Raw genomic sequence first — 22,063 nt, 5'->3', positions numbered from 1 at the left:
AAAATTTAATCTTTTGAATCTCCTTGATAGGCAGTTTTTTTGTTTGTTAATTTTAATGTTGCTCATAATTAACTAAAGTAATTTGATTCTTAGAAATATTTTTTTCAAATGTTTTTATGTATTTCAAATTTTACTAATTCATGCCACTATTTTTAAGTACGGCCTTGTTTTTTTTAAAGGATTCTACAAGCATCACAGGAGAAAAGATTTTTGTTAAAGATGCTTGGAGCAGAATCATTGTGGAAATAATCAAGCGAGAATGGCCTCAACAGTGGCCTACTCTTTTAGATGAACTTGATCAACTATGTAAATTAGGAGTATGTATAGTTTTGCTCAACTGTTTAGTGTTCTAAAATTAGGATAAAAATTTTATATTTTTTAAAATATCATTCCTTTTTATCTTTTAATCGGTATAAATTTTTGTGATTTTTTTTTTTTTTTTTTTTTTTTGTATGAATTTAAAACTTTAGGTATTGACTACATTTATTATCAAATTTTCCTGTTCGTTTAATTGTTTGTAAATGTGTAAAATTTATTGATTATAGTAAACATCAATGTATATGAAGTGAAAACGGTGGAACTTGCTCATAACGAGCACAAAGGGATGCAATATTTTTTCATTATAACCATGTGCTTGTAAAAAGTTGGGTCTGGGAAAAAATTGCGTAAGCTTATACAGAAATAAAATAAAAAATAAAGTACTCTATTTACAATTTGGTATAAATTGTAAATAAAATATTTTAATAATTTTTTTTATTTCTGTAGAGTACAAAGGCTGAACTGTCTTATCATCACTTTCTTTGTCATTGTTCTGTGAATAAGACTTATTACCGCAAAGACGTCATTTGCACTCCTGCTTAGAACACATTTGAAACAGAATCAATTTTGTCGCAAACAGAAAACTTAGTTTGCAAAGCGAGCCATATAAATTTGAACGATTTTCATTAGGATTTGGCAATCATCAGAGTGGGGGGGATTATATTAGTGGTGAAACTCATTGGTTTATTAATAAATAATTTTCTCATTAAACTCTGTATCTGGTTTAATTTGGGTTCATTGTGAACAAGTTCATTTGTGCATAATTAAAATGTTATATTCCAGATACATTATTTTAAGCGACCAGGATTTGTTGGTTCTTCTAAAAATATATGTGTCTATACATATATAAGGTATGTTATCGTATATAACTTAATGTTTTTAAGGGTATATTAAAATTAGAAAAGTAAATTTAAGGTATGACTTTATTATATAAATTTTAAGGATATTTTTTGGCTAATTCAGATACCTGGAGCAGCTTTTATAATAATTAAAATATTTACTAAATATTAATTTCAGAATAATATCTTTAAAAAAATTTTTTAATCATCAAACATCAACAGTTTCCATGGCCTATAAATAATATTAATTTAATCAATATATTTTTTATATTGATTAATTTATAAATTTATTTATTTATTATATTAATTGCTAATTTATATATTTAATTTATATCCTCTTATGAATTTAATTTTCTTTTTTTTTTCCACTTATTTATATTTCTATCTACAGGATAAACAGACTGAGCTTGTTTTACTAGTATTTTTGAGATTGATTGAAGACACTGTACACTTGCAAAATTTTGCGGATAACAGACGTAAGGATATCCGAAAAGCAATATGTTCTGAAGTGAATAAGCTACTAAAATTTTTTTGGAGCACTTTTGTTGATAATTATGACAAGTTTTTGATTCAGGTAGTCCTTATAACTGTATTTTTTTTTATTCGATTGCTTTCTTTATAGGCTATCTTATTTTATTGAACCTTCCTAACATGTTCTAAAAAGGAAGGAAATCAATTTAACTCAACTGCCAAAGACAATTTAAGACAGAACATGCAGGGTTACAATTCTGACAAATGTTTTGTTGTAGTTTAAATGTAAACAGTTGTTAGCATACTATACTTATTTTATTAAGGAAATTATTTTTTCTGAAATACTGAATATCTTTTGTTTATTTATTTTTTTATTCTCTGTTCTAATAAATGTATAATATAGCTGATTATGTAACTCTTAATTTCTTATTCAATCAAATATTTTTTTTGCAAGTTTTGTCTATTTAAAACAAACAATTAGCAAATGGATTGATACCTGAAAAAGTTTGATACAAATCTGTTTTTCATTATTATAAGTGTACAATATTATTATAGGAGTGTTAGAGTTTATGTTAAATACAACTCTAATGCCTGCAATTTACAGCCAAATATAATATGAAAACTCTATAATTTAAAAATATAGATACAGTAGGGAACCGATTATCCGGAACGATCGGGACCATCGCTATTCCGGATAACTGATTTTTCCGGTTTTCTGAATCGCTACAAAAAGCCGTTTTTTTATTGTTAAACCCAACTAAAAAAAAATTTTTTTTTTGGAAATAATCTTAAAAAGAAGAAAAAACGATGGAGTAATACACTAATGATTATTTCCAAAATTATGGTAAGGTCTAATTATTACTAATGATTATTTCCAAAATGATGGTATCTTTCAAAAAAGAACGAAAAATCCTAAAATCTTATGAGGAAAAAAAATTTTTTTTTTAAAAATGGCGGGAAAATTTACCGAATTTCGTTCCGGTTTTTTGGTTTTCCGGTTTTCTGATTTCCGGATAACGGGTTCTATACTGTATATTCAATAAACTATAGAAGTAATCCAAGACAAATGGCAATTGCCTATTACTGTAGCTTTAATGTAATTTTAGCAATAAAATAAAGTCAAATCACAGTGGTGCCGGATTAAAATGGCAAAAGCATTAGACGAAATAATCTATAATCAGAATATTTCTGAGAAAAATGCAAAACAAAAATTTATTCAGAAATGTAAAAATTAGATGATGAAATAAATTTTTTTTAAAAAATAATAGTGATGACTTTCAATTAAGAAAGATTTATAAATTTCTTAACTGAAGGACATTGTTTTCATTTTATAGAGGAGAAAAATGTTAACAACTATTTTAAAATTTTCACTATGCAAGTAAACATTTTACAGTTTGCAAGATCACAAGTACAAATATCAGAAATATGTATGTATTTTAAATATGTAATTTGTTTCTGTTAAAAATATGTAATTTGTTACTATTATAAATATGTAATTTGTTACTATTATAAATATGTAATTTGTTTCTATTATAAATATTTAAATTGTTGTACTCTGCCTTTAAATTTTCAAAATGGATTTTTATTTGAAATTTTAAAAAAGAAAAATAATTTTTTTTTTGCATCTTATTTAATTAAAAGAAATGAAAGAAAAATACAATTTTATGATTTCTCGAAGGTTAATCTTTCGTACAACCACAATCAATTTAGAAGATAATTTTACTACAATTTTAAATTCTTGTTAAATTCATTAAAAAATATAATCATGTTTACTGTAAATAAAATTTTATCTTATTTGTTCATAAGAAAAAAATGGGCATCTACATTACCTTTTTAATATGGTTGGGTACGCTTATTAAATGTCATTTTATTTTTACTAGTTTTTTTCCCATTCTAGAAATTAAAAATCAAAATTTTGCTTTATTTTCATTCTTATCAATATCTATATCGATCGTTCTTTATCAATTTTCTGCTTGATTAGTGTGTATTGTACCTAGTAGATATCTCTTTGTAGTACTATATTATTCTATGTATAAGTTGAACTGTTTATAAAGTATTGTTTTTATTTCTTCTAGAAACGTATGGATCCAAATTCAGATCAAGTAAGCAATTTCTTTATTTAATTCAGTTCTTTAAAAAAAAAATTGTAATTATAATTATTAATTTTGATACATACTTTTTTTATGATTATGTTATATTTGATAATTACGTTATATATGATTATTATATATAGTATGTTATATTATATTACATCATGTTATATTTGGAAGCTTTGTATTTCCTGCTTTTAAACTACAATATACATAGTTTCTTTTTTCAGCTTAAGCCTTATATCTTAATTTTATTACTGCTTGAATTATTTTTCACAAACTTTACCTGTTTTTAATATTTGTCTTATCGAAAAAGGACTTATGATGTGAAAAAAAATTAGCTCTGATAAATGATAAAATGTTATACTTTTGTTTTTATGTTCCATTACTTGATGCAGGACAAAATTTTATATTTTCTCGAAAAATGTCAAACACTTTTAATTTATTTTTTTTATTATATTGTCTGTAAATATAAATATTAATATTTTATCATTATTATCTTACTGATTTAATTATGAAGAAAGACTAATATGTTTATTTATGAAAAATTAAAATATCTATATACTGTTAATGTCTGTGATATCACTAACAAGATAATTTTGTCGATATAATTGTTTTGCAAACAGCATGAAGTCAATTTTTATTTGTATTTTCTGCCAAACTTTTTTTTTATTAAATTTTCAGATTTTTAAATTTGCAGTGCTTTTTGAATTTTCTGTATGTTTAATTTGCATTTTGGGGTTGTCATAAGTACGCTATTAAATAACTTACTTATCCAAAAGTGTAATTATTGTTCAGCGAAAGTGAAGTATTTATGAAGTGTTAGTCCCTGTAATAGAACTGTGGAGATGTCACAAATTTGAAAGAAAGTACAAATCGACTTTCATTTTTATTTAGCTTTTTGTTTAAAATATATGATTTTCTTTTCTGAAATTGTACTTACAGTTCCAAGACTATTTGGTGCGCTAAAGAAACAAGTATGATATACAAACTTAGATTGAAAGTTCAGATCTTAATCCTTTTTATCATTTTTCCACAGTTTAAAATTAAATAATTATAACTTCAAGTTTTATGAAGTTCTTGTTTTTAATAAAAGCTGAATTTGTAACCTATAACAGCTTCTTATTTAAATCTGTTCCAAAACGTAGTACTGCATTTTGCTACAAAATTTCTTTTTTATTCTCCAAAGCTCTCCCAAAGCATGTTTTGCCACTTGCACCACTGAAAAAAAAAATTATTAAAAAGAATTAATAGCTTAATTACTTACTGAAGTCCATTTATAGTTGCTACTATTCATATAATTAAAATTTGTATATGTTTATTGTAATATAACCATTATTAACATGAAGTTTTTGCTGCTGCATTACATTGCCGATCATATTATAGACCTTTTTTTCCCAACCTTAGGTTTGTCACCTTTTGGGAGCTCACGGAAATATGATTATAACTTCAGAGTTTTAAATTATTAATGTTTGAAATATAATAATTTGTAGGACAATAAAGAAAAATTATATGTAGGACTAAATAAGAGGATCAGTTATAATATTTTTAAACGTACTGCCCCTAAACCATTAGAAAAAGTATTCTCAATTGCATTATTATAATTTTTGAACAATAAAATTTTTCCAAATGAAAGTTTTATTAATTAAAGTTAGCATTTACTTCTTTCAAACTTAGGACATCTCTTCTGTGTTAAAATATAATAATTACTTCTTCATTTCTAAGCAGTAACAACACTCTTTGCAGAAAATATAAATTTGAATTAAATTGATCATCTCGGAAAAATGATTGCGTTTGTGATTTGAGCTGTTAATACCACCCCTAATAATCGTCTAAGCATGTATGTGTCTAAGTATTCCTTCACATTATAGTTGTACTTGCAAAAGAAATTTTTTATCTTGTGTCTCTCTCCCATTTATGTTTTTTTTCTCTCTTTTTTTTTAGAGTCTTTCAAATTTCAGACTTTCGAGTCTTGCTCTCGACACTTTTACTCAATTCACTGATATATTTCCGATTGACGTATTTATCCAAGAAATAGGATTCTATGAGCTGTGTATCTTGTTTGCAGATCCTGATTTTCAAAATAAAGCTGCCTTATGTTTATTAAATATTGTGGAAACTCAGGTAAAAGTGAAAGGCTTTTAAATATTATTTAAAAAAATATTATCTAATGTGATTTAATTATTTTATGGTATCATTATTATTTTAACTAATTTGCGTTTTTAAGATATAGCTTCATTTCTTAATTTTTTGCTATATTGTTGCTTGTTTTCTCAATTAAGATAAACATAAATCGGTTAAATTACACTGTATAGATTAGTTTGCATTCTTAATGACATGTTAGGTTCAAACTTCCTGTCAACTGGAATTCTAGTTTTATAGTTTTTATTTGTCCTCTTTTTTTTCCAATTAGTTATCTGGTTTATATCAAGGAACTAGAAATGCATAGTAAGGGAGTCTAATTAAAATGAGTCTCCTTTACAGTTTTACCAGTAAAGAACTAAAGTTTGAAGTTATTTCAGAAAGAACTGCATGTTTAATGCAACCTCTTGATTTTTCTTTCTTTCTAATTTCAAGCAGTTCTTTGGTTTAATTCAAGGAACTGAAAATGCATAGTAAGGGAGTTCCATTAAAATAACTTCTTTCTACAATTTTATTGGTAAAGAATTAAATAATCTCTAAGAGTACTACAGGTTTTAAACAATTGTTAGATGTGTACTTCATTTAGCAAGTAAAATTTTTATCTATGAAGAAATTAAACTATGTCATTTAACAACAGCAGATACAAAAACGTAATTTGTTACTAAATTTATTTTGTTTGCATTGTTTAAATTTATTTTGTTAAACATTTTTCTTCAGAATTGCTCAGAGGAAGAAATGTGTATAAATTAGGATCAACATAATTTTAAAATGCTTTTTAAAAAATTTTTTTGATTTTAAACAGATACATGCTACAGATATTTTAGCAAAAAATTTAGAATGTGTGCTGATTGTCGCAATTACTCTTTATGTATTATGAAGTAGATAGTTTTCATTATCACTAGCAAACATTGTATTGCCTGCTTCAAAAAATCAAAAATACAAAAGTTTAAAAAGTAATAAATAAACTAATAAAAAATGCTGTAAATTGAGGGTCAAGTTCAAAATAGGGAGCAACAAAAATACCTCGACAATGATTTTAAGCTGGTGACCTCTTGTAAGAAAATATATGCTTTTTCGTTATGCCACCTGAACATTGTGATCACTGTAATTATTTTCTTTTTTTGTTACGGCAGTATAAAAACACTTTTCTGAAATAACATAGGAATCATTCAAGTGACCGCGCAATAAAAAATATTTTTGAATGCAACAACTGAATACCTAAAAAGTAAACATTTTATTTTTGTAACAAGATTTAATGATGTTACATTTAAGGCCATATCTCCGTCAGATGGTCTTGTACATTATTAGACCTGCATGCTTTGATAAAGAACAATTCAACTTCTTTCAGTTAATTACATAGTGAAACAATGTTTGGGAGTGAGTCATATTATTATTAAAGTCTTGCATGAGAATGTGGATCACACTATTATTGCAAATTAATATAAATTTTAATTCTGCTTCACATTTCTTTTTAAATAATGTTACAAAGGAAATGATTTTTTTTTTTTTTTTTTTTTTTTTTTGTGAATAAAGTGGTTTTATTTTAACATGCATTTTATTTCCTTTTATGATATTTATTTTTCTAGGCATGTTGGAAAAAGTTTCTTGGTTAATATGTTTAAAATTTTTTACCAATTCAGCACTATGCTGAATTAGTGCTAAATTTTTTAAACCTTTTTCCAATACTATCATGAATTAAAATAACATGATTTTCAATTCAGATTGTTTATTTTTTCTTTTTATGTCATTTTAACATTGTTGTCATGTTATCAAAATTCTCAAATTGTGACTTATTTTATACTCTAGATGACTCCAAATGATAAGCAAGAATTGCAAGCTATATTTGATGTAGATATTTTTTTTCAATCAACTGCAACTTTTTTGACTTGGTATGGAAATTAAAGCTTTTAAAATATTTAGACATTTTTATATTTATTTTAATCTTTCATTAAATATGTACAGGGTAATTATATTTCTCTTTTATTACCCTAAGGAGCATTTATTCAGCTATAATTTTTGCTAATTTTAAATGTTCATCTTTTTCATAAATTTTTGAGATTTGATTTCACTCTTCAATTTTAATTTGTTTATTTTCTAGTGCATATGACCCACTGCAAGAACAAAAGCACAATTTTCTTAAACTTCTTAGTAAAATCTTCCTCAGTTTAATACAAGTTCTGATTTACTTCAAAGTAAGTACATATATATATTATTAACTTATGAATTATATCAAATAAATTTTAATTTATTTTTAAACTCTCTTGTAACCTTTTTCTTTTTTTTTCTTTTTTTTCAGCTGCAGTTTTACTCTTTCTGTTATGGTATATTTCTGTTATTGGGGGGTTCGGTGATTTCAAAATTCAATTAATGAAAGGAAAAATGAATGTTACATTACATTCCCCTATGGCAGCTAGAAATTTACTGCCATCGAGTTTCAAAATCAAATACGAAGTTTGTCAGCAGCTGGCATTACTGACTGGATAAATTATAAAATGTTTTATTCTGAATTCCAAGTGATGTATTATATTTTTCCAGTTGCTGCAATTTCACCCACAGTTAGCAACACCATCTGCTAATGATTAATGTAACTAATATTGATACTCAGTGTAAATAAAATCATGGTTTTCTAAGCTGAATGCAGCAAACTGTACATTTTTGTCTTATTCTGCCTTTTTTTAATTTGTTTTTTGAATGATCAGACATTTTTGGAACATCCAGTATAGGTGATCACATTGCTCAAATACACCATCTGGGAAGAAGACTGGTTCCATGTCTTTAGCCCGTCTCCCTTCCCTCTCCTTCTCTTTTCAGTTGTATAGGAATGTACTACAATATTTTTCCTTTTCTTTTTTTCGTATTTAATTGTTAAAAATCTTTTTTCATTGATCACCGCTTGCTGTGCAAGGGACTAGATAGGAACTCCCTGAAAAGTGGGAATGTCACTGAATTGTATGGGGACGCAAGAACTCTCATGAAATGTCACTAACTTTACCTTTTTCATGTTAGTGTTTAAAATTTTATATTGTTGAAATGTATATTGATTCAAATGTTTGTTTTTTTTTTTTTTTGTTCACTTTAACTAAATTATTGAATTGTTTCTTTGTTATTTTTCTGCTCCTTTGTGATGCAGTGAGCTGTCAAATTTTCTGGATTGAATTCCTAATAAAGCCATATGAAACACATCTTTTTTAAAATTTCCATGATGCTTTCTTTTAGAACTATGTTTAATGTAGTTTTCAGTTCCATATAGTTTTATAACTTACAATATTTTAATCTATTTGAAAATCAAGAGAAAACTATCATACTTTCTTCTTCTGTGACTCTCCACTAAAGGTGAAAACATGGAAAGTGTTGCCATAGGTAGAGAGTTTTGCTCTATTCCACCTGTAACCCATTTCGTTCACTAATTTCTATTTGTAGTCAAATAGTTTTTAAAATATTATGTGTTGCTTTAATTTGAAAGTTGTATGGTTAAATTTATTTTGACCAAATACTTATGTCTTAACAAATAATAATAGAGATGCAATGCATTGTGCTTTATTCTGTCTGTGCTTTTATTCTATGTTCCAAAACATTGTTAAAGAACTATTTAAAAATAAATGCATCTAAATTGTTCAGTTCATACATTTTTATATTATTATTATTTTTATTATTTTGAAATCAAGATGAAATAAATCTATAATAAATTTATTAAAATAAATGTTAATATATATGATTTTGTCATGTTTGTATTTAATTGTATAAATTTTGAACTTTTTTATGTTCATTTTTTTAAAGCAAAAGGAATTGCCAGTTCAGCCTTGGAATCATAAGAATTTTGGAGCTCTAGTTAACTGTGCGTTATTGTTCAGTAAACATTCAAGCATTGTAAGTTTATATTACAATTATGATTAATGACTGTATAAAAATTAAATTGATTAACCTCAACATTAGAAATTAAACAAAATTGTCTGCTAATTTTTTTTATAACTTTTAAAATTTGCAATCATGCAATTTGCATGTCTCTTGTTATGTATTTCTGCTAGTAAATCAATAATAACTGTGTTGTATAAAAATATAATCAAAAGTATAAAAATATTATTTTATCTATATAAAATAAAGTTGATTTAAATTTTTTTTAAATTTATTTATTGGGTTTTTATAATTTTAAAAACCTTGAAATATATTCATTAAATTAGTTTATTTTTGAACAAAGGAGGCAATTGTGTTTAATATTCAATGTTATTTATTTATTGTTATCAATTCGTGTTGAATGTTATCAATAATTTTCATAATTTCTTCATTAGATTAGTTTGGATGGGCAGAATATGCTTTTCCACCTTCTACGGGACTCCTTTTTCTCAACTACATCAGCTGTAACTGAAATTATACCTTCTATTTTGAAAATGGGAATTGAAAAACTTTTAATGGTAATATTATGAAATTCCTTAACATATTTGGTATCTATTTCATTTCAGTGGTTGTAAAAACCTATTTTCACTGTACCTGTGTTAGTTACCTGTATTAGTATGTACAGTGGGCAAAAGAAAAAATATCACCCAGAATAACTTGTGCTCTTATAATTGGGTTTTCTAGAACCAAGTGATAAACTTAATAGTTCAAAAGAGTGACTTCAAACATGCGAATTAATTCATGTAGACAATGATAAGTCAAAGAAACATACACAAGAATGCTCTAATGGGTACAATCTGGAAAATATAATCCCAATAGTTCAGTCATCAGAATGGTTGAAAATTTTGACCATTTTCAGGCTAAGTTTACTTTTTGTGTACTTCACTTTATGAGAAAAATTTTTAGTGAATCAAAAAATGTTTGCACACAATTGTAAAATTCGTTTATCTAATAATGATTCCTTGTAAAAAATTATTTTTAATTACCATTTATATTTTTTTATTATTATATTTAAAAACATTAAAAAAAATTTGAATTGTAAAGTATACAAATTTTTACTCTATTTAAAGTTATTTAATTTTAAATGACAAAACAATAAATTGAGAGAGGAAAAAAATCTTGATCAAATAGTCTTTGAGTAGTAAAATTTATAAACAGTTGTATTAAAATTCCATTCCTCAAGAACTATTTAATTTATTTTGTATTTTGTCATGAAAAACTACATAGTTTAGAAAGTAGAGGTAAAAATTTGTATATCTGACAATTTGAATATTTTCAAGTTTTTTAAATTTTGAATATTATTATTAACGTGCAAAAAATATTCAATTTTTATAAATAAATTGTGTTTTTCTCCATTACATTTTTTTCTTTTATTCAATATTTTTGCCTTTTTGTATTTTAATGGTGCCACTTTCAGCATACAAGGCACGCCAAGTACGACAAGGCCTCTATCCCATTTTCCGAATTTTATTTTTCAATGTCCATTGTGAGTACACCATATGATTTTCACTACAATCAAACAACTTGAATCATCAGTTCCTTTTTGCACCAGTGATAGAATCTCAGCCATAACAAATATAATGTGCTTATTGCTGCTTATGCATATCAAGGTGCATTAAACTCAGACTTCTTTGGAAGGTGTACCATTTATATTAAAATGTGTCGAATTCAATTAATCCTTGCTAATTATAACAATCTGTGTGGTGGAAACAAAGATGGACATTTTAGCATGAGGGTACTAAATTGATATTTTAAATGACAAAATTAGGCTGTGTTAAAACAAAGAAATTTGTAAAAGAACCAGCTAAATAATTGCATGACTTTTTTCATGCTATTTATTATTTTTTCATGCTATTTTGTAAAGATGTTATTAGTTATGAAGGAGGGTTAAAAAAACTTTTGATCAAGAATTGAATGTGCAATTTTATTTGTTGTTCAGTATTAACGTTTTTCAACTAATTAAAGATAATTAAATTAGGATCTATCAATTACAGAAAAAGAAAGTATGCAATTTTCAGGCAAAAATAAAAATATAAAAGTAATTTAGAAATGTTATTAGGCGTATTGTTATGTCTTATATATTTATGATTTTATGCTGATGATGTCGTGTGCTTTTTAGAGTAATCGATACTGTAAATTTATTGTACATTACTGTATATATCGTATATTACTATATATATTGTATATTACTATATATATTGTACAGTACTGTATATATTGTATATTACTGTATATATCGTATATTACTGTATATATTGTATATTACTATATATATGTATATATATTTCTTGCATATAACTGTCAGGGAGGCTCTGTGTTGCCCTGATTTCAAAAATAGCAAGATGATATTGTACGAAACTGTTAGAAAAGAATTAAACAAGAATGTTTGCATCAAATCAGTTGCCATATTTTTAGTGTATTTAAATAAGGAGATTTACATTAAATTTACTAATTATCGTATTAAGTTTCATTCTATATGTTTAATTTTATATAATCAATGCTGCATCAAGTGAAATAACATTATATCAATGAAACAGAAATTTTTTTTTTTTAATCATTATAATGAAATGGCTCTTGAATTTGGAGGGGACACGATTTTAATAATTCATTTTAATTATTATGACTTTAAAACATTTATACACTGAAAATAAAGAAATGTATTTTTTTTCTAGGTTGATTATCTACCTAAAGCTGACTCTACATCATTAAAATTAGCTTTGGAAATTGAAGATGAGGATGACATTCATAATTTTAGTATTAGTAAGAAAATTCTATTGTTATTTCAGTTTTTAAATTTATAAATTTACTGCCCTGTGACATATGTTTTCCTTTTCCTATAGAATTCCGTCAATTTGTAAATGACATTACTAGAGAGATAACTAGATTGCAAACGGAAATTTCTTTCAATTTCGCAAAGACTTTGCTTCACCAGTTGTTATCTGAAGGAAATTGGATTTCATTTATTGATTCTAATGTTCTTGGTATGAAATTATGTATAATATAATTTTAATTTTCTGGAAAATTTACATTTTGTGCAAAATCTATTTGCTTATGTGTTTTAATTTAAATTATTTATATATGATTTATTTTCATTTAAAGTACTATTTAATATTTGATTTGTTTTGTTTGTTTTTTTTAATTTATTTATTTTCAGAGTTAATTAAAACTATTAGTTTTCTTTTTTGAAAAATATCATCTTTAATATTCAGTTGAGTAGTAAATAAAATGTTTTCTCATCAAGAAATGGTTATTCAGTACTTGGTTTCATTTATAAAAGCATTTTATTTGTTTATCTGAAATGTCTTTATTCACTAAATGTTATGCATAAATTAAAAAGAAGCATTTCTAATTGTTTAACGCTTTTCGATGTTTTATACAAAAAATAATAAAATTTTATGTTAATTAAATTTAAATGTTTATTTTCTTTTATAATTATCCTGATTTTTATCTACAACTGCAATTAAAATGATGTTTTAGATCTGAATATCATTTTTTAAATCTTTAACTCTATTTCTCATGATCATAAAACTGTTTGCTCAAGAGTTAATTTACACTTTATTGTGCACTGGATTATTTTTTACCTAATTTTGTGTGACAGTAATATATAGTTATTATTTATATTGAACATTATTACTTTGTGAATCATTTTAACTTTTTTTTTTATCTTTCACTAATATTTTAAATGTCAATGTTTATTAACTTTGAATATTTAATGTTGGCTAACTTGAGTGTATCATTTTATAATAATTTTAGCTGAAAGTCCTCATGCATGTTGGAAAGCACTTGTCTTTTATTTGGACTCTGTCTGTAGTGTTTTATCAAAATATCTTCATTCTGGTGACACAATTGTTTTGCCTGTAAGTTTTTTTTTTTTTTTTTCATTTTAATTTTAAAGAATTTTTTATATTGGGTCACAATGTCTGTTTAGACACCATTTAATTAAATGAGCTGCAATGGTTTAGTAGTTAAGGCACTGATATATCATTGGGAAAATTCCGAATTCAACCCTCAACTGTAACTTGAAGTCTATGCTGCTTCAGATTGATGTGTACCAGTTTGTCTGATAAGTAAAAATGAAATTTGAATAATATTTTAAGAAAAGGAAACAAAGATTTATAATTTTCATTGCTATCAGTACGCTTATTTCAATGACTAAAACTGTGTGACTTTTAATTGTGTTAATATGAAGTTCTTCCATAAAAAATTCCATTTTTGTTTCACATTTATTAAGATAGTAAAATTAATACAACTATTGTAGGGATAAAATACTTTCAACTTATTGTATGAATATACTAGGTTCATTGATGTATATTTTTTGAGGGATATCAATATATTATATATCATATATGGATACATTATATTTTTAAACAAAATGTGTGCAAGTTAATTTTTAATTAAAAAAAAGGGGGGAAACCCTACATACTTGTGATACATTCTATCTTTGAAAGATACCCACAGAAAGAAATAAAAGTTTGATTAATCAGGTGAGGGATGACACCTAGCTGCGCCCACCCAGTTCTATTGAAATACACAGTAACATTACAGTAATCGGCTTCAGAGCACTGCTCAGCTGGATACAGGAAAGGACATTTCTAGTCGTGGGTTCCTATTCTATTTACAATCCTTATTATGTGCCTTATTTATCTCAATGTTTTTGAGTAGCCTAGTATTTAGTATTAACTGTACTATTTTTGCAAACCACCCTTTAAATCATAACCACTATTTGACAATTAAAATAAGTTCCATTCACTAGTAATGCCACATAAGTTACTTTTTATTCTATTTTCTTTGTTTGTTTGTTTTTTTAATATTTTTATGTTCTGACTGTGATTATGATTATGTACTTTTGTTTTTTTGTACTAATGAAAAGTTTATTGTTTGTAGAAAGTTTCTCTGGAGGGAGCCATACTTCTTCAAAAGCTTCTAGATTTCGATAGCAATGTAAGTTTTTTTTTTTTTTTTTTTTTTCTAAAATTTTGAAAATACTTGTAATATCAATCACATTTTTTAACATATCTTTGAATTTAAGCTTAATGGGAAAAAAATCAAATGTTAGTCAAGCATGTGTTTAATATAAATAAAATAATAGTAATCATTTACCGTGCTTAAATTTTGACGAATGAGTAGAAATAACCCTGAAATGTGTTTAAAAATAAATATTAAAAGTTTTCAATTTTTACATATTTTTTACTTGCCCTGAGCATGTCAAACTAACCCATCTACAAACAGGACATAATCCATTAATTCATCTTCATTTGTTGTTTGGGGAACCTCCTCTCTGATACAACATTTGCTACATTTCACATTTTAATCATTGCCTATGTTTCAATCAACTTAGTCTTGCCTTTTCTAGTAACTCTATTTTATTTATACAAGATTTATTAGATGAAACCAATCATGGTAACGTCTTAGCATTTCTATGCAATAATGCTCTACACAATTGTATATGACTATTTTAATGGACTTACTTTTTTTTTATAAGATTTTATTCAATTTTAATTATGTATTATAGCAACGTATATTTGAAATAGTACTTTTATATTTTCAATTTCAGGATCCAGTTATTGTTTCATATGCATTATCTTGTATATCCTGTTTATTTATCTTCACTGCATCTTCCGAGCCTGATCTTTGCATTAAAATCTTGGAAAAGGTAAACAATGTTGTTTATGTAATGATAAATAATAAGTGAGTTTTTTTTTTTTTTTAATAATTTGTTTATATAGGGCTCTGTTTTAAATATTATTTCCCCGGTTTTTGACATATCACAAAGTTCCTCAACATTGATTCTTTTAATGCTTTCTTTGTTAAGTATTATTGTAGCTGGCAAAAAAAAATAGAAATTTTCAAGATTTTTTTTTTCTACAAGAATAAGTTACAGTGTTAAAATTTAAAAATCTTAAATAAGTTTAGGAGATCAATTTTACGGTAGTTTTTTAAATAAGTTTATGAGATCAAATCAATTTTAGAAGTATTACGAATAGTAGTGCTATAAAGGTTTACCCTGAAAATTACCTTTAAGTAATTATGACAATAATTCGTGATTTGCAACGCACTTATACCTTTTTAGTTGCCATTAATGTTCACTCAAATTGAAAAAGATTTGTACTTTTATCATTTCAAATGCATTGATAGTGAAAAGCAATTTTTTAATGAAGACAAAATCTACATTGATAAATATTTAATTAGATGTAAAGTGAACAAAATTTTTATTAAATTTAATTAAAGGATTAATTTTTAGCACTGTTACAAAAATTTTGTTTCCAACAAAATTTGAAATAATTGTAAAACCTTATTAAGCTACATATAGCTGATTAAAATATATGTTGTATCGTTTAAGCTAGACAGTTTCAATTTTTTTATCAGAAAAATATTTTTAAACATAAAGTTTATAAAAATCAATTAGGAATGTATTATAAATTATTTGCTTACATATTTAAATAAACTGTATTATTATGTCAGCTAAAAGAGAATATTTAACCTGAATGCACCTGTTACTGTAATTTAATTTTATATTGAAAATAATTATTTATAAGGAACATTATACACACATTATACACAATACATTACCATAGTTAATTTTAAAAGCTAAAATACAATTCTAATTATTGTCTAAATTTTATTATTTGTATATGTGTTAGTTGTAATAATAGAATAAATAATAATTAATTTAACTTTGACAGTAAGTAACTTGTTCAACAAAAAGTAAATGAAAGGAATAATGTAGTAGAATAAAATGATTTTTGCTTTGTGAATAACAATTTGTGCATTACAACATTTGCATTATTAGTTACACTTAAAAGATCCACATGATAGTTTATTCCACCCTGAAACACTCTGACATTACTGTGAGAATGTTTTTAATTGCTACAATTCTTGTCTGCACCAAACTGTAGCAAAAAAAGCTTGTATTCCTTATGTTTAGATGAACCTCAGGGATTTGAAGGAAGTAATGTGCAACTTCATAAAGAAAATTAAGCTTAACTTGTCATGGAGTTTTTTTTTTTTTTTTTCAATCTTTTCTGCAAGTGCATAAGAGCAATAATTTTTTCTTAATGTTTACCTTATATAATGATTGTAATTTTGTGGTTAATTCTGGCTCAATTGTTTTAAAATTTCATTCTATAAAATATTATCTCTTGACAATTTTTATTTTTGTTTGAATTTTTTAGATATATTCATAACCAAACAATTTATCTTTTTTTTTTTCCAAATTCCAGATATTTGGAAATTTTGCTTATTGTAATAATAATAATCTTACTGATGAACATGGTGAATACAAGGAATTGAGAAGACATTGTGCGTTTATACTTATTAAGTTAAGTAGTAATCATCCCAAATTATTGTTTGTGAGTATATTTTAAAATATTTTGTAAGCTTCAATAAAGAAATTGATAATTTTAAGTTAAAAATTATCACTTTATTTATTTAATTTTAGTTATTTTATTTGTCTATTTTAAGCTATGCATCTCTTTTTTTTTTTACTATTTTGAAAATATTTATTAACAAGATTTGATGCATTTGATTTAAAAAATAATAGTGCACTTTATTCCAATGAGTATGTTGTCTCATTTGTCAAAGCTTGAGCTGCAATCTGTGACTTACTACGCATAGAATTAAGCAGACAGGAAATAGCAGAAGTAAACAAGCTTTGTTACAGGTTCGCTGCCCAGGGTAAATTAGTGGAAAACTGAGAACTAGAACTTGATAAAGAACATAGCTATATAATAGCCTCAAGTATGAAGAATATTTCATTGCACACAAGGCTTGGCTTTACATTAGATTCAGGATACACAGTTCATCGCAGGAGAGGCTACACAACTAAGACCAATTTATTATCACTTTTGTCACAGTTGTGAAATTGAGAGGTTATTGAAGAAATAAAATCCTGCTATCTAATTTACATATCATTGAAGTCAACCATTTAATGTTAATATTAACTATTAAAAATTACTTGGAAAAGAAAATATATGTTAATTTTTTACTTATGACATTCATTCCGAAAGTTTTGTCCCCTTACAAATCGCAGCCGAACTATTGGAAGTTTTATAAACAAAACTCTTAAGAGTAATCAAAACCCTGAAGTTTGACAAGTAACATCAATCGATGGACGTTTTTTAATTTGTTGCTATACGGAACATTACAAATCTGATAAATTTGTTCACAAATGTTAGGAATGTTAGTAATTTTGTATCAAAATTGGTTTCTGTGTTCTTTTATTGAAAATAACTGCTGTTTAAATATTTGAAATGTTTCACTTTTTTCCATAACATTAAATCACCATTTATTGTGTGTTACTAATTATAATATCTTATTTGTGTTACTTTGTTATAAAATGCAAACAATTGATTTAAAATTTCTTGATGATAATAAATGGGGTATGTTATACTAAGAAAGACATTTTCTGAGAAAGACTAAGATATTTTCTGCTACAGCCCTAATCTAAACTATAATCAATTATATTAAAATATAAAAACAAGCAACTTAAGTACATAACCTTATTTTTTCAAAAACTGTTGCCAAATTCAGAAAACTTCCTGAAAGCTTTTCACTAATAAACTTCTCCAGTATCTGAGGCCATATTAATGAAGTGAATATGAATTAAATTCTGTTCAATCTAATAACACAACATCCATTTATTCATTAAAGAGATTTGGGTTAAATCCCATGAACGTTTAATTAGAAATGTTTTAATCACTATCCCAAATTCAAGATTTTTTTATCACCATATGTTAAAACATATGATGACAACGGTTTCAGTCTTTTTGTGATGAATATCTTTGCATGCGTCTTAAATTCTGAAACATCACCATCTTTAATATTTATCCACTGCAAACTGTGGGGACAATATGGTAGTTTGAACACGCTATTTTACGAGTCAAAATATACTTGCCTGCTCTAAGTATTTGGTCACCGGTGAAAAGCTAGTGAGCAGAAATTTCGCAATTAGGTTTTCTTATTAAATTCTTCAGCTTTAAAGTATTCTACTTCAGATTTTAAATTAAGGTTCTTTTTAGAAAATAATTATATTTTTTTCAGCCTTATTTTGAGCATATATTCAAACAAATCTGTAACATTAATGGAAGCCAGTCTGGATTCCTTAGTATTCCTGATAAAGTTGCTTTCTGTGAAACCATTATGATTCTTAGGTAAGTTATTTTTGATAATGTAATCATATATTTAACAAGCAGATTTTCGCAGTAAAGTTACTTAGTTGTTGCCGGAAACTTTTTTTAATCTACTGTGACAAATTAATTCATTAATGTTGGAATTTCAATGTGTTATTTTATTTTTAATGCAAAGTTGTAATGAAATTGTGCATAGCTAATGTTATCTAATAAATATGCTTAAATATTTTATGGAATAGTACTTGATAAATATATGTTATGAGCAATCAGGTTTGCTCTCAGCAACTAAATTTATTATTTTAGAGAAAAAGTAACTATTTTTGCCAAAATGTAGACAAAAATTAGATTATTTACCATTTATATAAATAGGATGTTTAGTAAATATGAGTGTTCTCTGAGCCAGATTTGACTAATTAGATACCAACATTTTAAGAATTGTGTCAGGATTCTGATTCCACTCCCAGGCATCTGAATGACCTCTGACCTGAAGGTCAGCTGGTGTGAACACGGGAAATGTCGTTCCCTTATTTGTGTGGGAGGAAAAGGTTTTAAAAAAAGATAGACTCTCTTGTGAAAGGGTGAGACGATTATGGACATGATTCTGATAGAGTGTAGTTGAAGGCGAAGGGAGCAGTGGGACTCCAGAAATAGAAGCAGAACTGTGCTTTTATTTGATTCCGAAATTTGTATATTTGTAAATATTGAGCACAATAATCCAAAACCTAAAGTAAATATGTATATATGATAAGTCCTCATCATCATTCTGCATGTTTCAAAAGACAAACCGCTAAAAAACCCGTCTCGCAAAGAACGTTGTGATAAATAATGTTGTTTTTAGGAATAAATAATGTATCTAGTGATAACAGAGCTCCCATGGGTCAGGGAGAACAGACAATAAATGGAATTGTCAGAGAATTTTATTTTGACTCTAATATGCAGGGAATAATCAGGGAAAGTTGCATTTTTTACAAAAACCTGGTAAGTTCATCACATCTGGCAAATAACCACTCTTAAAATTGTCAGTAATAATCCATTATTGATATTCCAGTTAAATAATTATAACATCTATTATAATTATTAGTTGTAAAATTTTCATATTTTAGTAAAACTTTTTCATGCTTCCATCCTTATTCAACGATATTTTTTTATCACAAATTCTAATATTTGACATAACAAATAAACGAAATCAGATAAAATAATTTCTGAATTTTTATTGAAAAAATAATTTCTAAATATAGATAAAATAATTTCTGAATTTTTATTGAAAAAATAATTTCTAAATATAGATAAAATTATTTCAGAATTTTTATTGAAATTTTTCTAAAATACCTGAGGAGGTCAGGTAATTATATTTCTAAAATTAAGTATGAACTCTGATGATAATTGCATTTCAAAAACGATTACTTTAATGATTACATGTAAAATTTGATTTATCAAGTATGTCCTATTAAATAACTTTTTAGTGTTGTTATATTTAATTTAGAAAACATGATAGATAGAATATATTAACTAAAAATTTTACTAAAAATTGAGGGTTTTAATTTATTTTTTATAATATAACTCAATTTAAATTTGTTTTCTTTTTTTTTAGCAATGAATTTAGTGATTATGATAAACAATCATACTTTTTACAAGATATTTTAAGTTTCTTTGGTTTGTTGTGGATGTCCAATGAAGTTCAAACGTAAGTGAAACTTATTGCTACATTTATAACTGTGAAGTGTATATAACATAAGAGGATCTTTCAATAAGTCCTTAGAAAATCTTAACCCTTTCGCAGAGGGAAGCGCAAACGCGTGCTTATCGTTGAGGCTGGCAGTCTCTCTCGCGAATGTCTGTCCAGGGCTGGAGGGATTTTTGCTGTTAACCCTAAAACCATGAAATTACCGAAATATCAACGTGTTGTTTAATAATGTTCTGTAGAGTATTTAAATGACATATGCTTTATATATATTTCTATAGATACTTTATTTGCTTAAGTTATTTCTTCTTTAAATATATGTTTTACGCATTTTATTTTCATTATGTACTTACCAATTTAATAACTTTTAACATTATATATCTGAAAACAAAATATATGACTTAAAATTCTTTTTTCGTATGAAAAATTTTAAAACACTAACATTACACTAAAAGCTAGACCGCAAATCAAAATACCCAACGCTGTAGCTGGGGGAAAAAAAACTCCCCTGCTTACTGTAAACAAATACAACGTGTGAATTTAAAGAGCTGTCATAAAACATTTCTTTCTCCTCCATTTCTTACCCCTAAAAACCACTTGTATGTGAGTCACACTACTCTCATTTTGAGTAGAATGTCAAATCTACATGTATCTGAAACCATATAGACATACAATGCCATCTTCTGGAAGAAATTTTATTTTTTAAAGCATTCCAGTACACTGGCGCAAATGAGTTGCGGCCGGGATTGAACGACAAAACGTTCTGGCGCGCCGGCGTGTTGGCCGGGAAGTGAGTGCGTTTCTTGCTGCCATGTATATGTGACAGTCAGCGCGAAAGGGTCTTAGTATTAAAAAAAGGTTTGCTTTTAGAAACTGCCATTCCTTTCTAGATTGATATGAAAGTTACAACTTTATCTGTCACAGTGTTTCATTGTCATAATTGATTGAAAAAACAAACAACAGTTTATGGAAGCTGAAACAGGGGGAAAAGGGAGCTATGTGCGGTTATTAAACACTTTTATTTTAAATGTTTGAAACTCAAAATGATCACAACTAAGTTGGATGAAGCTCATGCTAAATCTGCTCCTGTGCTAGCAGCTATTTTAGAATTTAGTAAATGAGTATCATTGTAGCATACATCCGCAAATGAGGAACATCTTTTGAGACATCCATGGCAGAGATAGAATCCAGGAAATGATTTTGAGTGACCAACAAATCAAAGAGCACAAAATAGTGGAGGTCACAGACGTATCACAAGGAAATAAATTAAATTTTGCAAAAAAATTTGGTGTAAAAAGGCTTTTTGAAATGGGTGCCTTGTCTGCTCTCATTAAAAATTCACTAAAGTGCACACCAGCACATTTGTAATGGCAGAGATATTACAATACTCACCACCAGATTTGAGTCACAGTAACTTTATTTGGTTCCACGCACACACAAAAAAAATTTTCTCAGAAATACGATTTGCGTTAACAGAAGAGGCCTTAACCCAAACGGATTTCC

The 22,063-nt window shown here is 26.3% G+C and overlaps 1 protein-coding gene across 1 annotated transcript in view; it reads left to right on the top strand.

The window, feature by feature from the left end:
- Nucleotides 1-22,063, top strand: part of Ranbp21 (exportin-5-like protein Ranbp21) — a 53,155-nt gene that overhangs the window by 9,172 nt on the left and 21,920 nt on the right. Inside the window, exons 4-19 of the mRNA XM_087159345.1 lie at nt 180-317; nt 1,549-1,731; nt 3,704-3,730; nt 5,663-5,842; nt 7,667-7,749; nt 7,959-8,052; nt 9,638-9,727; nt 10,147-10,269; nt 12,424-12,511; nt 12,592-12,732; nt 13,505-13,608; nt 14,636-14,692; nt 15,306-15,404; nt 16,972-17,100; nt 18,791-18,900; nt 20,471-20,563. Coding sequence (XP_087015471.1) covers nt 180-317; nt 1,549-1,731; nt 3,704-3,730; nt 5,663-5,842; nt 7,667-7,749; nt 7,959-8,052; nt 9,638-9,727; nt 10,147-10,269; nt 12,424-12,511; nt 12,592-12,732; nt 13,505-13,608; nt 14,636-14,692; nt 15,306-15,404; nt 16,972-17,100; nt 18,791-18,900; nt 20,471-20,563 — 1,739 coding nt within the window. The remainder of the gene's footprint in view (nt 1-179; nt 318-1,548; nt 1,732-3,703; nt 3,731-5,662; nt 5,843-7,666; nt 7,750-7,958; nt 8,053-9,637; nt 9,728-10,146; nt 10,270-12,423; nt 12,512-12,591; nt 12,733-13,504; nt 13,609-14,635; nt 14,693-15,305; nt 15,405-16,971; nt 17,101-18,790; nt 18,901-20,470; nt 20,564-22,063) is intronic.

This window comes from Parasteatoda tepidariorum, chromosome 3, assembly GCF_982258835.1.
Source record: "Parasteatoda tepidariorum strain Cologne lab strain chromosome 3, Ptep-v5.0, whole genome shotgun sequence".
In the NCBI taxonomy this organism is placed as follows: domain Eukaryota; kingdom Metazoa; phylum Arthropoda; class Arachnida; order Araneae; family Theridiidae; genus Parasteatoda; species Parasteatoda tepidariorum.
This window is presented reverse-complemented; position numbering and strand designations above follow the sequence as displayed.